Below are 21,213 nucleotides of genomic sequence, written 5' to 3'. Positions count from 1 at the left end.
CCTGTAGAATTTGTGCAATCTTTGACCAATATTTTAGCTTCTAAAATTTGGTCTATGTTTTGTATCCTTCAGAATATAAAGCTACTAGGCTTCTAATACGTCAGGTGATTTTTACAAACCTCAAAAGGCAGGGAGAGCATTTATAATGCTTTAAAGAATGAGAGCTGATCCATTTATATATGGCTTTTAAAGCTCAATAGCTTGGATCAAGAGTGGGATCCAAAGACTGTGTTTGCCATTGAAAGCTTCCTCTTGTAGTATAAAGAGTTCCAAGATATCACTGTCTTTTTGAAACTCAGTACTCAGACATAAGTGCATTTTGACTGATCTACATAACAGAGGGATGGACACCAACAGCTATCCAGAAGGTCAGACAGACAAAAAATCTTTCCCAGCTCTTTGCTATGGCTCTCATTTCACTCCACAAGAAGTTCTTTCCATTCCATTAACATGTGGTTAGATGGCAGAAATATTTTAAGGAACTCTGAATGGTTATGCAGATGACAGCACTACAGGTGAGATAATTGGATAATATAGTACAGACATGAAATCAGTTCTTCAAGGTGAGGATTTGCTCCTGAGATTGGCATTTCATAGATGTGTGAATATTGTCCTGTGATGTGGCAATAGTTATTATTGGCTGAGAATACATTTCTGTTATGTCCCAGTCTGCGAACAGAGGCAGTAGCTAGGGACAGAATTGTCAAGAAATTAGAATAATTCTTCTCATATTAGTCAAACTTTCACTGCTGCATTAAGCACAGTATTACCCTTAATTTTGGTTAGTGAGCTTTATAAAACATAACACTCCAATAGATTTCTATAGAGGGCAAACCATTGATTTTGAAGATTAACCTCCTATACGTTGAAAAACCCTGTAAATACCAGAAATAGCTGATAAAGCAGGCATGCTTTGGATAGTTGGGAGAAAATCTTACGATGTTTTAGTGCAATTGCTTCCAGTTTCGTTCCCTTGCCAAACAGCAAAATGACACACATTCAAGAAGCAGTCTTCCGACTAGTCAGTTCTTCCCATTTAGCTTCTGTTTGGAACTGGTTTTATAAGCTGATTAAATCTTTCTTAGCCATGTTGTAGTTGTGGGGATCTAGAAGCAGAGAATATAGCAAATACAAGCTGTTGCAAACTTGTTACCATTTTAAAAAATTACACATCTAATACAAAACTGTGCTGTACAATAAATTCTTAATACAGCCTTGTCCTCTCTGGGTTGTGAATGCAGTGAGCCATAACTGCCACTTCTTCTCTTGGGAGACTTATATAACCACTTAGCTGTTTCTCTTGCTGTTCTTCATATTAAGCCAAAATTGTAGTTTGCTTAATTGTATCCTGGTACACCTAACTTTGCAAACTGGGACTACTGAAAAGAATTCACTCCCTTTTAAGACCAGACCACGCAGCCTGTAGAAAGAGAAGTGCAGCAGCAAAGGCAGCAATAGAGTTTTATAAGGTTTCATGAGAAAGACTCTGACAGCCCAAGTGAGCAGGCTGAGACATACCCGAGTCAGCAGAGTGTCCTTCCAGCAACAAAGACCAACTGTATACTGGGCTGCATTAGGACAAGTGTTGTGAGGAGGTCAATGGCAGTGAGTGTTCCCCTCTACTCGGCACTTGTGAGGCTCCATCTGAGGTACTGTGTCCAGTTTCAGGCTTCATAATACTGAAGAGAGATTGACTTACTGAAGAGAGTGTGACGAAGGGACATTAATATGGTCAGGGGTGTGAAGCACAAGATGTGCACAGAGAGACCAAGGGAGCTGTTTATCTGGCCTGGGGAAGAGACGGCTAAAAGGGCATTTAATTACTTTTTCAGGTACCTAACAAAGGGTTATAGGGGAAAATAGAATCTTCTCATAGTTGCACAACAAAAGGACAAGAGTCAGCAGTCACAAGTAGCTTCAAGATAAATTCTCACTGGATATGAAGAAAAACATCTTCATAGTGAGTGACTGAGCAATGGAACAGGCAGGTTGGAGACTGTGGACTTACCATCCTTGACCTGATCAAGTTTTGAAGTTAGCTGTGCATTGAGGAGGAGGTTGGACTAGATGACCTCTGGAGGCCCCTTCCCACCTAAGTTATGATTCTGTTGTGGGGTGAGGTGGGGAGATCAGGATCGTATAATTAATAGGTTAAATATGGAAGTGGGGGAAAGGCAAAAGCCACTGTCCTACATGACTAGACTAAAAACTAAGGCAGCCTTGATGTATAACCCTCTGAAAAAAAAAAAAAAAAAGCAGTAGGTATCTAATTTTTATTCCAAATTATAAGTATTGGCATTTTCATTCTCTTGATAGTAATTTTCTTGTTTAGCTGCCTGTTTAAAATGTATACATACATTAAGTGTTTTATATCCTTCTACTAGTGAAAAATAATGTGGAAATACAATTCATGAGGCAAACAACTGGTGCTATATACCATTCATAGAATGCTCTAATAACATATGGTGTACTTGTCGTGGTTTGAGCCTGGTCGGCAGCCAACCACCACGCAGCCACTACCTCCCCCTTCTCTTCCAGTAATAAGAAGGGACAGAGAGCCAGGCTTGGGGTCCAAGATAGGACTGGGATGGGGGAAAATCCCCCTTTTATGATCATGAGCAAAAGGCAGACTCGTTAAGGGAAGAAAAAAAAAGAACATACATTTATTACAGACACTAACAACACATACCAGAGTAGGACAGTGAGAAGCATTGCCACATCTTGAGAACACCTTCCCCCCACCCCTCCCTTCTTCCTGGGCTCAGTTCTGCTCTCGATATCTCTACCTCCTCCTCCAGTGGCGCAGGGTCAGGGAATGGGGGGTTCAGTCAGTGCTGCCACTTTCTCCATCTTCAGTGGGGGGAGATTCTGGAACTTGTTCCCCCTGCTCCAGTGTGGTCCCCCTCTCACAGGAGACAGTCCTCTATAAACTTTCTCCAATGTGAATTCCTCCCACAGGCCGCAGCGTTCCCTACACTGCTCCATCGTGGGTCACTAACTTTCTCTGACTGGATTCCCTCCCACGGCTGCAGCCCTTCCCGAGCTGCTCCAGCGTGGGACTTCCCCACGTGCTGCAATCCTCCTGGTGCTGAATTACAGCAGCGGGGCTGCCTTTTCCCACGAGACTCTGGCCACCTTTGGGCACAGCACCTTGATCATCCAGGTGGAATACACAGCCCATAAATCAATGTCTGCTCCACTGTAGATGTTCATGGGTGGCAGGGGGGGGGCCGCCCTGCCGTCTCCCCACAGGATACAGGGGGGTCTCTGCTCCGGCACACCTCCCCCCTCCTTTCTTCTTCCGTTCCTCCACTGACCTTGGTGTTCACGCAGCTGCAGCAACTCCTCCTCACAAGTCCGACTGCCCGTCACCACGTCCCTTCTTAAATACGTGATCGCAGAGGCGCAGCCGATTGGCTCAGTTTCCAAACAGAAGTGGAGCTGACTTGGAGCGCTGAGGGAGCTTTGAGAAGCTTCTCACAGGGGGCTTCCTCGATAGCCCCCTCCCCTGCCACCAAAAAAACCCCATCACTCAAACCCAGGGCAGTACTGTAGGCTTCTTAAGTAATGGTAGTCTTGCACTATAGTTAGCATTCAGTAAATATCTGAAAAAAACCCTAACAAATAAATGCATAGTAGTCCACGTTAGTGTCTGATGCACACAGTGAAGATATCAGTTTATACATTACATGTCTCCATCTCTGAGAACTAAGACAATTGTGTGTGATAGTATGAAAAGGGATGCAGCTGACCTAATCCATTTGCACAGCCGGCTGATAATAGATGTTGACATCACTAAATAGAAGCACCTTACGTCAAACGCTGAATTCTGTCCTTATTACACCAAAGAGAATAAAGGACTGTGTATAATATATAATAGTTTTGACAAGAAAGATAATTGTGAATGCATATGCATTTGGCACGTGTACATTACCATTCTGAATTGAAACCCATTAATACAAAAATTTTACTGACAGGAAATGACTTGAATTTTATTTCAATGTGTGTGGAATATACATTTACATGTTTTTTTTTCAAGGCATTTATTCTCTTTATGAATTTTTTATAGATAAAATCTAATTAAATATATCCTAATTGATTACCAAAATTATTTTGATCTACTCACATAACTGAAGCCTCTAAGTCTAATTGTGGGAAAAAAGTAGATTTCAATTACAAGAGCTGGGTAATTCTGATATTTTAATTCACATGCTGCCAGTTGGCCAAGACTACATATATCACATACAATGGGTGAATGATGAAGTCCATAACTGAAGTAGCACATGTCTCCTTATTTTGGTTGTACATCATTCATTCATGTTCTTTTGTATTGTTGAAAGCATGTTTCATGGACTGTAGAGAGCACCTTCTGTCTCTGAAATCACCACAGGCAAACATGGAACCCCTACAGGATAATTTCACTTACTTAGTTTTACTTAATTCCTTGTGCATTTAAACTTATTTCCACTAACAGTCTTTTCATCTTAACATGCTCTTAAAGTCTTCTAATATGAAGGGCCCCTGAATTCAGGGATGAGGGAGAGAGAACTTGAGTTTGTTCTGTACTATTGAGTTTAATTTTTGGACTGTCCCAGGCTGCTTCTGCATGTCAGATCTGCCCTCTCTGTGCACGCTCAAGCCCAGTCCTGCATGCTGACTGTTGTCACTGTGTGGAACTTGTCTTAGGAAACTGCGTTCAGGTTTGGATGTTACTACCTAAAACAGAGGGGAAATAATCTCAGTTGTCCCAAATTAAAAGCTTGAGTGCATCCTCAGAGGGAGCAAGGGGCCACATCACTAGATTTAATTTATTTTTTTTTTAAAGCAGGCATCTGTGATAGACCCTACCTAGACCTCTAGTACAAGGAAGAACCCCTTGCTTCCACATGGCCTTGAGTCTGGATGGACCTGGGATGTAGACTTTCTCAGAAGGCTGCTAAACAGTAATACAAACACTAAACCCCAGACTTACCATGCTTAGACTACCATTCTTCTGCAGATACAGCAAACTTAGATTATGATGGGGTGGTTAGAAGCATGGGCTAGTCCATATCCTCCTCTTCCAGAAGAGTTCTGACAAAGAAACTGAAGTAAATGCTTGTAGTCCACACTTCCTGCCCCTCCTGTTATCCTGGACCAGGAGTTTCTTCAGCCTGTCTGCTCCTGAGCCTTTCTCTTGTGTCTCAGGAGGACAGGGGATGGAAGGGCCTGAGGGCACTGAGCTTCAGCATTTCTGAATGGGTAGAAAGCTCTCTAAGGACTTCTAACACTGCACGTTGGAGCAGTCTGTGAAGCTAATCTAACTCTCCAGATCCAGGAGTAGAAAGGTTATTTGTAAATTCAGTTACAGTTTATGCACAACTGATGTTCTCTCCTGATGTTTTTTAATCATCTGAGAAATATATTCTCAAAAACAAAAGGTTAATTTAGCTCCAGAGTAACAAATAAGATGTTGGAGCATATGGGAATTACCTTTACATTTGCACTTCCAAATGTGTTTTGCAATTTAGCAAAAATAAAATAATTCTAAGGAAATAGAATTCTCCATGGGTGTGAATGCATTTTTTATTTATTATTTTATTCCCTTTTATCCAGTTATTCTCCAAGTTGTGTGATATGTTAAAAGCATATAATGGAGGTGCAATGTTGGGGTACACTTGGCAGCCCATAATCATGTTTTGGAAGGCTGTAGAGACTTGGCAAAAACAGACTGTGTAGTTAAATGTTAGCCATGGTCCAATGCCATGTCCTTTAGGATTGCTTGCAAAGATGGAACTTATTTCCTTCTCCCTTTCTCTCTAGCTGTTATTCTCCCCTGAAAACAAACAAATAAATAGAAAAATCCAAGCTGGCTACCTGCAATACTTAAACATCTAGTTGAGTAAAGCTTTACCACTTATATATTTTTAATGCTTATGCAAAGTCAGTGGGAGTACTTGTGGTTTACTGTTGTGCTTTCTTGTATCAAAGCCTAGAAACTGTTGGTTGCTCTACACCCTATTAGAGATGCATTCCAGCCACTTCTCAAGGTGTGTCACTCAAATTTATAGTCAAAACTTAACTGTTGTTTAAAAGTTTGGGAAAAATGTAAATATGGTTCAATAGGATTATGTGTCAGAGAACAGAGAACTTCTAGCTGTCCTGGGGTTTTATTTTATATTTTGCTGGAAAAGCTGCAATTTGAATTATGTGAGAAGTTACACGTTTGTGCTGGGAAAGCACTGAATGGTAAAAGTTGCTGTAGATGGACATTAAAATGGAAACTACATAGTGGCATGTATCTGTATCCACAGCTGCAGAAGCCTTCAGGCTCTGGGTACCCTTTGATGAAACAGAAGAAAATAGAGAAACTTGAGACCTTTTCTTTATTCCCATCAAAAGCAAAGCCCTGTTAGGTTGTTGTTTTTTTTTGTTTTTTTTTTTTTTTTTTTCCCATTTTAACCTCCTGGCTAATCTTTGTCATTACTGTATTCAGCTAAATTTACTGTTGTGCACTAAAAATAACACTTAGCCCCTTTTTCCTGCCTTCTTCCTTTATTCCTGTAGAAAAGCTCTGTAACAAGCTTGCAAGCAGATCTAAAGTTTGGTTGGTTGATTGGTTGGTTTTGGGGTTTTTTGTGTGAGTTTTTTGTTTGTTTGTTTGTTTCTTTGTTTTTTTTATTGCAGTCCAATACTTCTTGAGTCTGTATCAGAGCAAGTCTTGTTGCTTTGTATCAGTTTTCTCCCCCATGATGCTAACTTACCCATTCTGATGATAACATTCACTCCACAGCAGTAATGGTCTAGGTGTGTTTAAAAGAGACATGGGGTTCCAGCTCTATGATTTGTCTTTGGAAAGTGATCGTGTAGACTGTAAAACAAAGGTACCAATAAGGAATAAAGACTTGCTGTACTGAAACATTACAGTAAAAGGAATACCATTTTTATCACCCTGCTCTGCTCAGCCCCCTGAATTAAGTGGGATGAACCTTGGCCTTATTGTTTTCCTAAAAATTTTGTGACCTAGAAACAAGTGAATACACAGGGATTGTTGTTCCTGCATAGAATGAAAATTTTTAGCCCTCATTTGTGGAGGAAAAAATAGTTCGTGTAAAGCTTAAAACTTAAAAAATATAAGGTATTTATACTATAAATTTTAAATATGTTGACCTTTTTTATCTTTTTGTTGCTTGCATTATCCATTTGATATTTGATTTCAAGCAGATGTCTGAGAGTTGGTTTAGTTTCTGATGCATTTGTCTTGTACATCCAAACTGTGCAACTCAAGGGAAGTAACAGTATTTGCAATGGTGCATGTTGTTCTTCTACACCTAATAGCCTCCTGTGATATGAAGTTGCAAACTGCAATTTTTCCTGACATAGATGTACTCAGTTGAAAATTGTTGCTGTCTGACCTGGTTAATGTACGTTTGGCTTCTGGGTCTTTGAAAAATCTAAGTAACTGACTATAACGAAATGCAGTCAGATGCTGTTAACTGTTATTGGAAGTGATGTTTTTAAAACAACTTTGTTTTCCAAAAAAGTACTGTATTGTTGCTACAAGACTGTGTAATGTGGCAGTCCACAGTGCTGTGAGAGAATCTTTTTTTTTCCAACAGTCACAACTATGTCAGGAGAGGTCCGTTAGCTGCAGCAGTTGTGCCCATGTTCCTTACTGGTTAAGTTACATTTTTGTCCATGTTAAGTGGTAAATAGAGGAGCTGGAGAGCAGTGTTTTAGCAGGGAGGCTGGTCTGATTTGCGAGTGCTTTTCCCAGTTACAGACAGGGACTTGACCCATTTTCACTGGTTAGAAAAATCCAAGTCTAGATTGTCAGCTGAAAGAGAAGGGGGGGCTGTGGTTTAATTGTGTCTGTTTCACATGAAGGGTTCAAATATTAGTGAAAACGGAGCAAAGTAATTTCAAACCATAACAGCACCCCCAGCATTAAGAGATTGCACACCCGACGGAGGGGATTATCCAGGGAGGCCCGCGGGATTTTTGCGGTGTTATAGAGCGTGTATGTGCAGGTGCGTGGGGGAGGTATTCTTTCATGCCTGACTAGTTTCGCGCCCGCCGTTTTCCCGTGCGAGGCCGTGGCGGGAAGCCGCCGCCCCGCCGGCGGTTACGCGCTTTCCGTGGCGGGCGGCGGCGGCGGGCGCGGCCCCAGCCCCGCCCCTTTACGCGCGGCCGCGCGGTTTCATGAATGAAAGGCAATCGGCGGGCTAAAAATAGAACGCGGGGCTGCCGACGTCACGATGCGGGCGGCTCCCGCCGGCCCTGTTAGCGCGGCGGGCTGGGCAGACAAACAGACAGACAGACAGACAGACAGACAGACAGCGCCGGGGGCGGGCGGGCGGGCTCCTGCCGCTGCCCCGCCGCCCCGAGGAGCAGCGGGAAGGGGGTGCCAACCCCCCGCCCCCGCCGCCCCTCCAACCCCCCCCGCTCTTCCCCTCCCGTTCCGCCAGCCCCGCTGCGTGCACCCCGGCTACCGGGCATCCCGCCCTCCCGGGTAGGTCCCGCGTCGCCCGGGCGCGATCGTGTCGCGACCTGCCGGCGCAGCCTCCGCGGCCGCGTGTGCGGGGCCGGGTCGGGCTGGCAGCCGGCGTCTCCCCGCAGGTGCGCTCGGTGCGGGGCAAGGAGGAGGCGGCGCTCTCCCCGCCCCCGGGGACAGAGGGGGCTCAGCCCTTGATGCACCAGAGCCGTCTGGCTTCCTCCTCCATCGAGGCCACAAGGTGCGAGGATAAAATAGAGGGGTACGATGAGTACGGGAAGCTGAAACCTCCTGCCTGTTAGGTTTTCTCTTTCTCCCTCTTTTTCTTTTTTTTTTTTTTTTTTTTTTTTTTTTTTTTCCCGCCTTCTTTCCCCCTGCTGTGCCTGTGGAGTCTGTTGTGGGTTACTGTGACAACAGCAGGAGGCTGTTGGGGGGGGGGGGGTGTCTTGCAGCACACAGATTATCAGGTGTCTGTCGGGACCTGTTTGGGGGCCATAGAAAGGGGCTGTAGAGACAAACAGGAGTAGACTTGAGTTTGTTAAGCCGACCTTTAGGGGGTATTGTGGCATCCAACATCTAGAGCAAAAAGAAATCACTGGACTGACTGAGGTAGCCTAGTCAGTGAGATCCGAGTTGCTTTTTATTGGTGAAGGCAGCAATATACTTGTTTTTAAAATGATAATAATAAAAGAAAGCCCTTGAAGCTCTGCATATGGTCACAGCGAGAGCAAGGAAGTGATGCCAGAATATTCTCAATGACTTTGTTCATCCTCAGTTTGTGTACTATTTCAGGACACACAGCTGACTCAAAAGCCAAATGTTCAGCTTGAGCTGCAATAGAAGTTGAGGTGGAAAGTAGTTTGTTCAGTGTGCTCGAAGGGAGTTCCTAAACTGTCGAGTCTTTCTAGGCAAAAACAAAGCATGTGGGGAGAAACCCACCATTGTTACGGCTACATTAAAGAGTTGCCATCTGACTGCTCAGTGTAAGTAGCAATTGAATGGCACACATCTCTGTAGGGGCTGTATTTCAGGATTGAGAGTCACAGTACATGGAAACAACAGCTTAATTTCTTTTCAGTATTTTCCTGACATCTTCTCGCATTAGGTTATGCTTTTCTTCTTTATGTGCATTGGATTTGTATGCCTAATTCTGTGTCTCAGGTATACAATGTATCTATACACTATTAACAGAAAAACAAACAAACAAACGGACAACGTGGTGAGTTCAATATTTGTACTAGGGTTTTTTATGTAAGTGACATAATACTTAAGCAGCATAAGACCTGGGGCAGGCTGAGATGCATAGAACTATTTTTATCCAAGAGGAAATAAACATTAATTTTAGCTCTGCCCTTTTAAAACTCCAAGCTTCACAAATACTATAGAGCATTAGGCTGAAAAGAAGAGCTGATCACTTGACCAGTAAATCCCGATGTTTGATTCTTTGCTAATATATTTTATGCACTGGAAAAATGCTTAAGTCCTGCATCCAGATGTTGCCCTGTGCTAAAGGAGCTGAAAGGAGAGAGAAGCCTCGAAGTAGGAGAAGCAAAGGAGCAACAGGTGTTTGACATGCTCCTTCCTTGCTCCCTTCTAATCTGCCAGAAGAGTATGCAAATATAGAACAAAGTACGTGCTTGGGAGGTAGGGAGAGAAAAGCCTGAGCAGTCCTTGCTGCATACAGCAGCCTTGCAGGGCAGCTCATGGCAAGAGTAGTCAGACTGGTGTGAATGTACCCTTGGGTCGTTGCTTGGGTTTCCATAAAAGAGCTCAAAACTTTGTGCTGAAGAAGTGAATGGTGGCACGGTGTGTGAGCTAGAACTGGTGCAGCTTGCAGCACATGGTCATAGCTGGCGCCTTTGTTACTAGGGGTACGTTCATGAAATAAAAATGTGGATTCCCTTCGGTTCCCGTCCAACACTGTTCTATTTTTCTTTTGTCCTCTCCTTTCTGTCTGACGTGAAAGATGCAAGATGGCAATATCTCTTCTTTTTTAATTATTTTTTTTCTTCACAAATGTCTGTGTGGCACTAGACATTACAAGTAAACTCCACATCTACTCACCACCTGCACAATTCAGTTAATGTCACTGGATTTGCATTTGAGATATAAATGTAGACCTTGACACAAGATCTGAAAGTAGCATTTATGTGAAGTCTGTCATCCTAGTCAGTGTTTAGGTCTTTGGGGGTTTTTACCTGCTGTCATGATGAGGTCTCACTCTCCTTGTGTAGTTTCCTTGTAGCAATCGCATGGGGGAATTAATAAAATCACATATACTATCTTTCTAACATCACTGATTAACAACGAGGAGAATGCATGAGAAATGTCACATAAAGTTCAAGAAACAAGAGCCTGATTCTGTCTTTTGGAAGGAGAACAAGCATACAAAGGGAATTCAACAGCTCTCTGTGCTTAGAAGGTCACCAGTGTCTCTGGAATACTTTTCTTTGTTTGTAGCTCTAGCAAAACTTCATAATATTTTCTCCACAGAAATGTGCAGAAGTTGGGACAATGCCTTGTTTAGTGGTTATCAGTTTTTTTTTTTTTTCCTTCTGTACTGTTTGGAACACTGCTCAGAACAATGTCCTTACCAAACAGATCATACAGTGTCAACACCTGTCTCTATAAATGGGTAAAATCAGTAATAACTTATGCTATAGTATCAGTAGTTTAGTGCTATAAAAGCTTCTGATGCTCTTAATTACGTAAATCAGGGATTTCATGGAGTTTATTACCATGAAATCCAGTAGTGTTGAATCAGGCTTTTCCAATGATCCTTCTCCCTTTAATCTTGAGTTTTATATGTTATCCCAGATACTCTTGAGCATCGCAGTCACTAAGGATTCAGCTGCAGCTTTGCCCCAGTTATGTTGATCCAAATAACAACCCAGGAGCCAGAGCATCTGATCCTCTCTCTACCTTAGTGGGTTGTGTGATGCAGTTTGCAGTGGCAAAGGGTGTTACTTCAGATTACCTTTAATCTGGTCCTATGGACTGAAAGCTGGCTTGTTAGTGGTGAGTAGCACATCTTTCACTTCAGATTCATCTGAAAGGAATTCTGTTTGTGTACTCTGTGGCTGTTCCTGCTGTGAACCAAAAGATGGTAAGTGGTGATGACTGGGATATTTGCTTCAAAAATGTATTCTTGATCTGAACTAAATTGGTAGCAGAGGTTCACCCTTAATCTACTCCTGCATTGTAATCCTTTGTTCCAGAGTGACTAAGGACTCAGTGCGCAATGGTATTTTATGGGTGGCTGCTTTATAAAGTACCAGCTGTTTGGTGATGGTTATCACCATCAATGGGTATTGTCTATTCATCAGTTACTTGGTTCTCAGCCGCTTTTATTAATGTCAGCCACAGTTAATTTCAGTTTGTGATGATATGACAGATTATGACCCACAGCAATGCCAGATCTTGGTCACTGCCTAGTCCGTGTCTGCTGTGGTCAGCTCTGGTAAATGGAAGGAGCGGTCAGTTGTAAGCAGGTGTTTCCGGAATCCTAACAAAAGGCATCTGCAAAGCCAAAGTGGAAGCCTCAAATCGGTCATGTACCAGCTGTGGATTATTTCCCTCTTTCCAGGGGTGGGTCCAGTGTGGTCACCCTTCCTCACATCTCTCTGCACAGAAAGAAAGAAGAAACAAAAGGAGGCACAAGGGACCGCCCTGTGTTGTGGTCTGTTCTTGAGGTAAACTCTGAAGAATTGGTGAAGGCAGGGGTGGCAGTGTTGCAGGCACTCCCACCATACAGAAAACATGCATCCCAGATTCTCACACACAAGGTTCTGACACGGTTAAGTGTCTTTTACCTGCTGTATGGATTAATGTCTAGAGAGAGGATCTCATCACAGAGGATATTGCAAGGTATGTCACAGGTCAAAATAATATGTAAGCTGCTCAGTGTAATCAGCTTGTTGATTTCTGCCCTTCAGGTCTGCCAGAACTTGTCAGAAAATTGTCAGAGTTCAAGTTTAATGCTGAGTTTTGCATTTGGATCTCTATTTGGTCTGATAGACTGTGAATGAATATGACACAAGGACAGATCCTTCTGGACTGCACATTTTCAAGAGGCTCAAGAGAATCAGTTATTGTACCTAGATTTGGATGTTTTCATGCTTAGCTATTGAGCTTCAGGATAATCTACTTTATACAGTAATGTAGGAATAATTTGTGTTTTGCTAGTGTTTCTGATTTTTTGGTCATCTAAGGAAGTGCTTATTCTTCCTGATCTAAAGAAGGTGTGTCATCACAGAGGTAGGTCAGGCTTGACAAAGGATCCTAATAACTAACCCTTAGAAACAAATCTCAAGCATGCCGAGAAAGAGCAGACTGACAGGCTTCTGATATTCAAGCCGTGAATTATTATTCCATGTCTCTACAGTTTCTACAAAGGTGGCGATGGTTTGACTGAGAATTTTTCTAGGTAAACATAGAGATGTCTGTTCTGCCTTCAACTTTACATCTTCCTTAGAGACTGCTCCTTTCATTTCTGTGTGTGACCGTGGTCAATGTTTTGCTCCCTTTTAAACTTGAGGGGTAGAGCAGGGATTATGGCAGCTGAATGGAGGCTTCTGAGAACTTCTTTATTCCAGCAGGCAATACAAATTAAGGGGTAGCATCCAGGATTAAGTCTGATGCTTGTCGACCAAAAGCTGTCATGAAAGAAGCTGGTTCATGTAGGCTAGGTGGAGTCTGTCTTGATGACAACCTAAATACTTACCTTGTCCAGCTCTTATAAAATTTTAGCAGCATTCTGTGGGATTTATTTCCTTGTTGATACTGGCCCTAAGCATAAACACACCAGCTATCCCAGAACAGCTGAAAAAGGGCAGAACCAGGTTCTGGACTTGTGGACGATAAAGGCATTCCTGCTGACCTGCACTCTCCTTTTGTGGACGGAAACAGCCAAGGTTATCTCATTTATCATCTCATGCAGTGAAGCAACACTTCAGTGAGCTACCCTTCTCTTTATACCCATGGTAGTTCCAAGGGTCTCACATTTGAGATCGGGTTAACTTTAGAATACAAGGGCTTTTCTCCATTCCCAATCATTGCCTATATCTGTTGTCATCTTCTGCTGATGGGCCAGGTAGGGCAAGTAGTTGATAAATTCCAGAGCTAATCTTGAATTTCTTCCTCCTGTGTCAGCCTCTCCCTTTTTGGTTTTTCCACGTAAACCGCCAGAACTTTAAATAGTAGCAATAGGACAGTGCCTCTTCATCCTGGATAAGAATCCAGCCTGATATGCATCATGCCCATCTTTGTCCTCTGATGACCTAGTGATCTGATCCCACCTTGAGTCTTATTACCGTTTGTCACCAGCTGGTTCTTTGATGCTGACAAGGAATAGTTTTTCTTTGTAAAGCAATCTCCCCATCAGCCCTCCTGCAATTTAATAAAATACTAATATTAATTTATACCTTGTGAGAAATGTTTTGTGACAGTCTTTAGGCAGCTGGTGTAATTTATCTGTTACTCAATACCATGTGATTTATTTCACATATATACTTGATAGGGCCCTAAATTCATTGATTAAATTAAGCCAAACCACAAAACAGCCATTTGGCCGTTAACCTTTCCCCAAATCAGAGCTGTCTATGAATTCTATGCTTTTATACAAATGACAGTAAGTCCCTCTGCTTTTTCCCTTGACATATATTTGTTAACAGATTACGATTTTGAAACAACACATGGCAGGTTATATATTGAGAATGAACATTTCACACGCTTGTTCTGTCTCATGTGCTCTTTGGTCCTTGCCAGTGTGCTGGTGCCTTGGGATTCTGCAGTGTAAGGTAGTGACTTCTGTGCCTGAAGAACTTGGCATCTTGCATCTCCTTTTCCAGTTTCCATGGTTGCAAGCAGTAATTTTGCAACTTGGGGATGGAGGTAAGAGCATTGTGTAGTCTTGTAAATTTTTTTTATACTCCTTTTGACATGTTATTGCATAATGGCTCTCTGAATTGCTCGCTACAAAACTTCAGTAGATTGAAATATGGAGTACCTACAAATGTTCTTTCAGATAGTTTCAAAAGGGTCTGTTTTTCAGGGATAAATGTTGATGGTCTTACTACCTTACTGGTGGCCTGAGCTATTCAAATAATACCCACTCACACCGTTCATATTAAGTGGTGGTAGATTTTGGGGTGTCTCCATTAGAGTCCTTTAATAAAATTGTGATGTAGTAATTGGGGTTGGCAACCTGTTTGTATGTAGAACTTCCTGATTTAGTCAGATTGTCAGATTACTTGAGACAGGTTGAAATTTTTTTTTTTTTTTTTTTGCATGGAATAACTTCAAGAAAAACTTTACTGAACAGTCAAGGTTCTTACATGTTTTCACTCTGAACCTTCAGCTGAAGTGCTTGCTCTTACCACAGGAGCTAAGTAAGGTGCTTGCTTGTTTTCATGCTAAGAGGTGCTATCTCAGTCTTACGGATGTGTTTAAGTACCGAGCTAAGAAGTAAATGCCTGCAGGATCACTTCATAATCACTGATTAATGTAGAGACTCTTAGTGATTTGTTTGTGGTGTTTTGCTGAAGGCAAAAGGGTTGATAATTAGCTACCTTTCTTTGAAAAAAATCTCGGTTATGTTTTGTATGCACTAAGTGATGATTTAAAGTACCTGGAAATTTCAAAATGGGCGGTTAGCTGTATAGGCAGTGAGATCCATAGGGGCGGGTTCCTGATCCTGCACAGAGAACTCACTGTCGGGTTTGGATCTTCATCCACTTTCTTTCCAGCAAAAAAAAAGGCAATTATATCTTTAAATATATTAAACAGCTTTCTTAAGACAAGTTCATGGTTAGGATCTGGTTCTCTTTTGTATATGGATACACCAACAATAATACATAGAGAGAGAGAAAGATTGTGTGTGTCTATTGCGTTTAATCTGTGTATCAGTGGACTAGATAATCAAGTGATAAGTTTCATCTACAGACCTTTTAGAAAACTTCTCTAGAAAGGCAGTGGTTCATTACTGAGGCTGACTAGCCAGAAGGATCTGCATGCCATGGCAACCACAACTGTTTTTTAGTGATAATAATAACACCACATTCATCAATGACAAAAAACTAAGCAAAAAACCCAAGCACCCTACAGCAATTTGATGTGAAGCAACAGAGAAAGAAATGAGTGACTGTAACCGTCTGCAAGCCATGGTTCGGAACGGTAACCTTATACTTCTTTGGAAATAAATCAGCTTTATTTGGAATATTTATTTTCTGCTAATCAAGTGAGTTAATTAAATGGCTTTATCTTAGATCTTGAGTGTACTCACATCTCTTGATTTTTGGCTGCCTCTGTCTCCCATTCATCTGCAAACAATCACAGACAATGTGAAAATGGAAACATCCTAAGAGATTTTTGAGATCCTGCATTATTCTTGCAGGTATCTTTTTTTTATTTTTTCATTTCCACCCATCTGCTCATCTTTCTTTAGAACTGGATTAAGCAGCTGAATATTTCACTGCTTTCTTTTGGGAACAGCCATATTTGATCAGATCTCTCCCCTAGTAGGTTTCTCGCTGCTCCTCATGTCATGGCCTTTCTGGCTGGCTGGCTTTTATGGCAGTGTCCTCTCTGAGACTGGTCACACTTCCAGTAACTTTCCTCTTACTTTACCCTATTTTATTTTGTTGGTAAACTAAACTATTGCAGGTTGTGTGTTGGTTTTAGTAAGTTTTTCACCGGTCTTGGAATTTTATGCTGTTTTGTTTTGCTTTGTTTTTTTAATTAAGCTTTATATACACTGGTTTGCACTTGCCTAACCAGTTTTGTTTCAGTTCCAGTTGGTCTTTGCAGATGTTACCCAGCTTTCAGAGCTCAAATCTAGATTTGTTTAAGTTTTCTAAATACATGTTTATCATTTTTAATCAGTGTGAGTATATAATAGGTTTAACACAGGCTTAACCTAGAGGCTACCTCAAAAAAAACTAATTGTGGTTGTATTTTTAAGATCTTGTACATATTCCTGGCTTTAATCATTCCAGTAGCCAGAAGGCTTCTGGCTACATTTGTAAGCATTTAATCCACACGTTTTGCTAATTGTTTATGCTGTAATTTGTTGTTAGCATCTGTTTTTATTTGAGGTGTCTAAATATCTGTCCAGGCTTCTGTCTGTCAGTCTCTTCAGGAGTTATTTCTGTTTTAATCTCTATCTGAAAACTAGTGAACAATACTAAAATGATCTGCATTTTTAATACATAGATACTCTGTATATGCTGGAGTGGATTTAAGAACTTTATTTAACATAGCCACAAAGCTCTAATTTTGTTTTTATTCCCAGTTTATTTGAATTTGTTCTGTGCAGTGTTGAGTCACACTAAAAATATCTTCATTAGACTACCATTGATCTACAATAGGGAATTTGGTCATGCTGTGTCTGAGTTCTGTGATAACTTTGCTTTAATTAAGTTAGTGAGTATACTGGAAATTTCAAAAAATAGTAATTTTAAAATTTTATTTTTGTGTATTCCTTTTCTAGGATTCTCAAATAGTTGCATTGATGTCTCTTTTTACTTTTATTTAGATTTGCCTATTTATTTTAAACTTGCTTTGTTATTCTCTTAGAATTTTTTTTTTAAGATTCCAGACTCTGTATTTAACACATATTTGGTGACTGACTGAAATGCATTTTTGCAGAACTATCATTTAAGAACATCTGAATAACTTTAAACTCAGCTTGTTATATAAAACCTCAGCTAATCTGTGTAACAGCATTTTAATGGAATATTGGGTTGGAAGAAAAATTGGTTTGGCATCTCTCTGCTTAGTAGTTTAAAACCAACCAGACACATGGGCTAGCCAACGCTCCTTCATTTTGTTTTCCAGCCTTGTAAACATTTCCACATTCCATCTGTGATGTCTAGTCCATGCATGAATAAAATATCAAGTAATATAATACCACGTATTATGTCAGGGGTTGCTGTTTATTCTCAGGCTTGAAACGAAACTTTTTTAGATCACATACTGAAACCTCTTGGGTTTTTGTTACTCATTCAGGGCTGTGCTTCTGAGGCTGTGGTGTACAAACGTGTCTCGTTCTCAGTAATGTGGAAGAAACCATGTTGTTTTTGTACTTTTATTTATATTGTGACTGTATTATTGGAAAGGATGTGGAAGAGGAAAGAGGAGTTAGCTCTTATTTCTCTTGTTGTATTTGGATTCCTGGAGATGGTCCAGAGCCAATGGACCATCCCAGGCACCAGCCTTGTGGGAGCTTGCATCCAACAAGCAGCTGTGGTTGGATGCCAGACAGGTAACTGGAGATCTCTGTAGTCCTTCACCTCAAGACTAGTAACCTTCCAGGATGCAGGTTACAACTCAGATGATATGATAACAGCAATGTCTTAATAGCTTTGTTCCCTTATCAGTGAAAACCTCTGTTGACATAGCAGGTTGGTATCACAAGGCCATTAGGATTTATATGCAGTAGATATTTTGCATGTATGTTTGAAGCTGTGTTATTTGCTCTACATTTGGCAGATTGCAAAGCTATAGTTGTGCAACCACGTACTTGTGCCAGAATGAAGAGTTTCTGTCTACCCCCCCACACATTTCAGTTTAGGGTACTGAAATGTATTCTTACACGCTAGTCTGTGCTGTAGCATTTCCAGAAGCATTCAATGTCTGTGAAAATGTATCACTGTGATACAGTAGGGGCATAAACTGACCCTTGCACCTTGCTGTCTGTGTGGTCCCTAGCTCCTCCTGTCCACACATAAATAAAGATTATAACTGTACCTTAGCGGTTATAGCTATTAGCATACAGTCCATGCTCAAAACCTTAAATAAATGAGTAACTTTTAGTTCTGACACTGACTTCTGTTTCTTGGTTTACATAATTTTAAATAATGAAAGAATGAGATTAAATTTAGCGTTTGGCTAGTAATCACTAAACATGCTTTTTCTTAAATCAGAAAGTGCCTCTGACAATGAAAAATGGACACCAAAACAGCTTGTATCTATTAATTTAAGCAGTCTGATAGTTAATATATACTCTATGTGTGAATGAGATGTGGATATTAAAAAAGGTATTAAAACAAATGATTTGGTTTCTTTATCTGTAGTGCTTTCTTCTCAGGAAAAGACACCATCATTCCAGATGATGACCTGTGTTTTGTCAATTAAATTGCTGTAGGTTTCCTCACTGAAATAATTATTAGGCAAGCCTTCCTGAACATATTTGTGTCTTGCGGTTTTCCTTTTTTATCTCCTTGATTACAATTCCCTGGCAGAGACCAGATTGCTCAGCAGATTACTAGACATTAGAAAACCAAAATCAGATATATCAAACTATGATCCCACATTCCTTTATATGAATATCCTACATTCCTTTATATGAAAATGACAGACTGTAGTAAACATGCAGGAGTTGGTTTTAGTTTTTCGAATATCCATTTCTTTTTAGCTGACATTTGTGTCCAGGCATTTGTTCAGTATGTTGCTATAGAATATTTAAGTAAATATTTTCAATAATAACTTTCCATGAGGATAATATCTTCAAAAATCTCCTTCTCTTCACTTTCTGTTGTCATGTGAAAAAGAACGTGTAGGTATAGATAATTATATTTGCAAGTTCCTGCTGGACTGTTTGGTTTCATTTTAGTCCATGATCTGTACAAACTTCTCCTTGGAAGATTAAGAGTGTGTGATACATGCAGAATATAATGGGAGTTGTGGTTTGTAGAGAACAGAGTCTCTGGAGTCATCTTACAAGCCAGTTTTATTGTGTGCATGTAACTAAAACCATGTGTGTGACTTGCTGTTAGAAATAGTGTTCAGGCAGCTCTAAATCAAATCCTGAATGGGCAAGAGTACAGAAGGCAGGTTTATAGTTTATACCGGTATCCTTCAGGTTAAACCCACTGATGTCCAGTCTTTTTTCCTTCTTGGCATAAAAAGTATTAGCAAGAGGTAAGTTTGTGCTAGCTGTCCTTGTTTCACCAAGATCTATCTTCTGCAAACAGGCTTGTGTTTACAGAAACCAAAGTGAAAATAGCATGTGAACATCATAAACCCACTGTGGTCAAAATAGTTGTGCATTTGCATAACTGTGCAGTATTTAAAGGAATGGCTAGCTTACTTTGGTACAGTTTACTACAAGCTTTTCCTTAAGAGTTTGTCCTCTTCAGGCGTCTCTCAAGAGGTGCAAGTAGAAGGTTCTGATTCTAAAGACTGTTGGTTTTGCACAGTAGTAGAAAACAAGTTTAACTGTCTTGTTACAGTTTTTGATAAATGGACACTGACATGGACTACGAAAGACCCAACGTTGAAACTATTAAGTGTGTGGTGGTTGGAGATAATGCAGTGGGAAAGACTCGTCTAATTTGTGCAAGAGCATGCAATACAACCTTGACTCAGTATCAGCTGCTGGCAACTCACGTACCAACTGTCTGGGCCATTGATCAGTACCGTGTCTGCCAAGAGGTAAGGACTGCAGGTGTACAAAATATAGAGCACATGCTGTGAGGTTGTACTATTTATTGGCGAGCCTTTCTTTGTCAGGATGCAGCAATGAGCTCACAAGTATTTTATGCGCAGTCTCTACTGCAGCCATGTTCTGATACGCATCTCCCCAAGTCTCTCATTCCGAAGTTGTTTTTTTTTTTTTTTATCAAACCTATTTTTAGGAAGATGCATATTCTGTCTGTTTTATAAAATACAGCATATGCTGAAAACTGTGTGATAGACTCTTGGTCTGCTATGCTTTGGATCTTCTTATGCGGTGAATTAGAAATGTGCTTGTTTGATGAAGGGAAAGAGAATGTTATGTGTGTTCTGTTCTAGGTCCTTGAACGCTCAAGAGATGTTGTGGATGAAGTGAGTGTTTCTCTCAGGCTTTGGGATACGTTTGGGGACCACCACAAAGACAGGCGCTTTGCTTACGGAAGGTAAATTGAGCCAAGCAAAATTTTAAGTAATGCTTGTAGTAAAATTTTAAGGCAGAATAAAATTGCAAATCTTAATTTTGAAAAGCAAGGATTTAACAATCAAGGGTATTCATATTCCTGCCTACCACAAAGAGGATTATCTGCTGCAAGGATTAAGAAGATATAAATATTTTAAAAGCAGCGTCGTTTTACTACACTACATTTCCTTGAACAGCCTGCTAAGCTGTGTCAACAACTGTTGTCCTATTTCAAATTTTAAAGAACATTCCCCAAAATAAGATTGTAGTTTTACAAAATTGCATTCCCTGCCTGTATAAGCAGTGTGTGATATAATTGCCTAACAAGGCAGCTAACAGGGAGAGGGGGAAACATCACTCATACTCAATGAAATATTTATTTTATTAAAACCTGTGATGTTGAATGGGCAGCTGACCTCTTGAGAGCAGACCAGATTTCATGAAAGATGAGGCTTTTCTGTGTTTTCTTAATTAAAGCTGAGGAAAGAAAAGGTTGTTCTTCTATAAGTATCAGGTATCTGCTAGTGAATCGATTAACTCTGGAAATCTTAAATTAAAAAATAATAAATAAAATAAATGTAATTAGATTTTTCCAGCATGTATAATATAACTTCAGCATAGTTTCAACAAGGACTGAAGCCAGTGATAATCTTTCTGTTTTGTTTAATGGTATTTAGATCCAGCCTTGTGGCAGTACAAACAGCAGAACAGCTGAGTAACAGTCATAGGCATTTGAATACACATAGAACGAGAATAGATTACCTGTATTGGGCAAATACTGAGCTGAAGATGGATTTTGGACAGGTATTTTCACAACTGACATTTG

The 21,213-nt window shown here is 40.6% G+C and overlaps 1 protein-coding gene across 6 annotated transcripts in view; it reads left to right on the top strand.

Annotated features, from left to right (window-relative positions):
* RHOBTB1 (Rho related BTB domain containing 1) overlaps nt 1-21,213 on the top strand; it is a 55,577-nt gene that overhangs the window by 10,497 nt on the left and 23,867 nt on the right. For 2 of the 6 annotated variants that reach the window (XM_042790871.1, XM_042790849.1), the window contains exons 3-4: nt 19,705-19,906; nt 20,267-20,370. The exons of 1 other annotated variant lie outside the window; for it this stretch is intronic. In XM_042790871.1, the coding sequence (XP_042646805.1) occupies nt 19,715-19,906; nt 20,267-20,370 (296 nt within the window). In that variant the 5' untranslated portion in view covers nt 19,705-19,714. Of the gene's footprint in view, nt 1-8,360; nt 8,492-12,226; nt 12,341-14,239; nt 14,366-19,704; nt 19,907-20,266; nt 20,371-21,213 lie in introns of those variants that run through there. 3 more of the 6 variants (XM_033004288.2, XM_042790862.1, XM_033004291.2) reach the window with 3 other exon arrangements.

The sequence above is a fragment of the Tyto alba genome, unplaced genomic scaffold (genome assembly GCF_018691265.1).
Source record: "Tyto alba isolate M040663 unplaced genomic scaffold, T.alba_DEE_v4.0 Super-Scaffold_1, whole genome shotgun sequence".
In the NCBI taxonomy this organism is placed as follows: domain Eukaryota; kingdom Metazoa; phylum Chordata; class Aves; order Strigiformes; family Tytonidae; genus Tyto; species Tyto alba.
The sequence above is the reverse complement of the archived record's forward strand: the minus strand, read 5'-3'. Positions and strand labels throughout refer to the sequence as shown.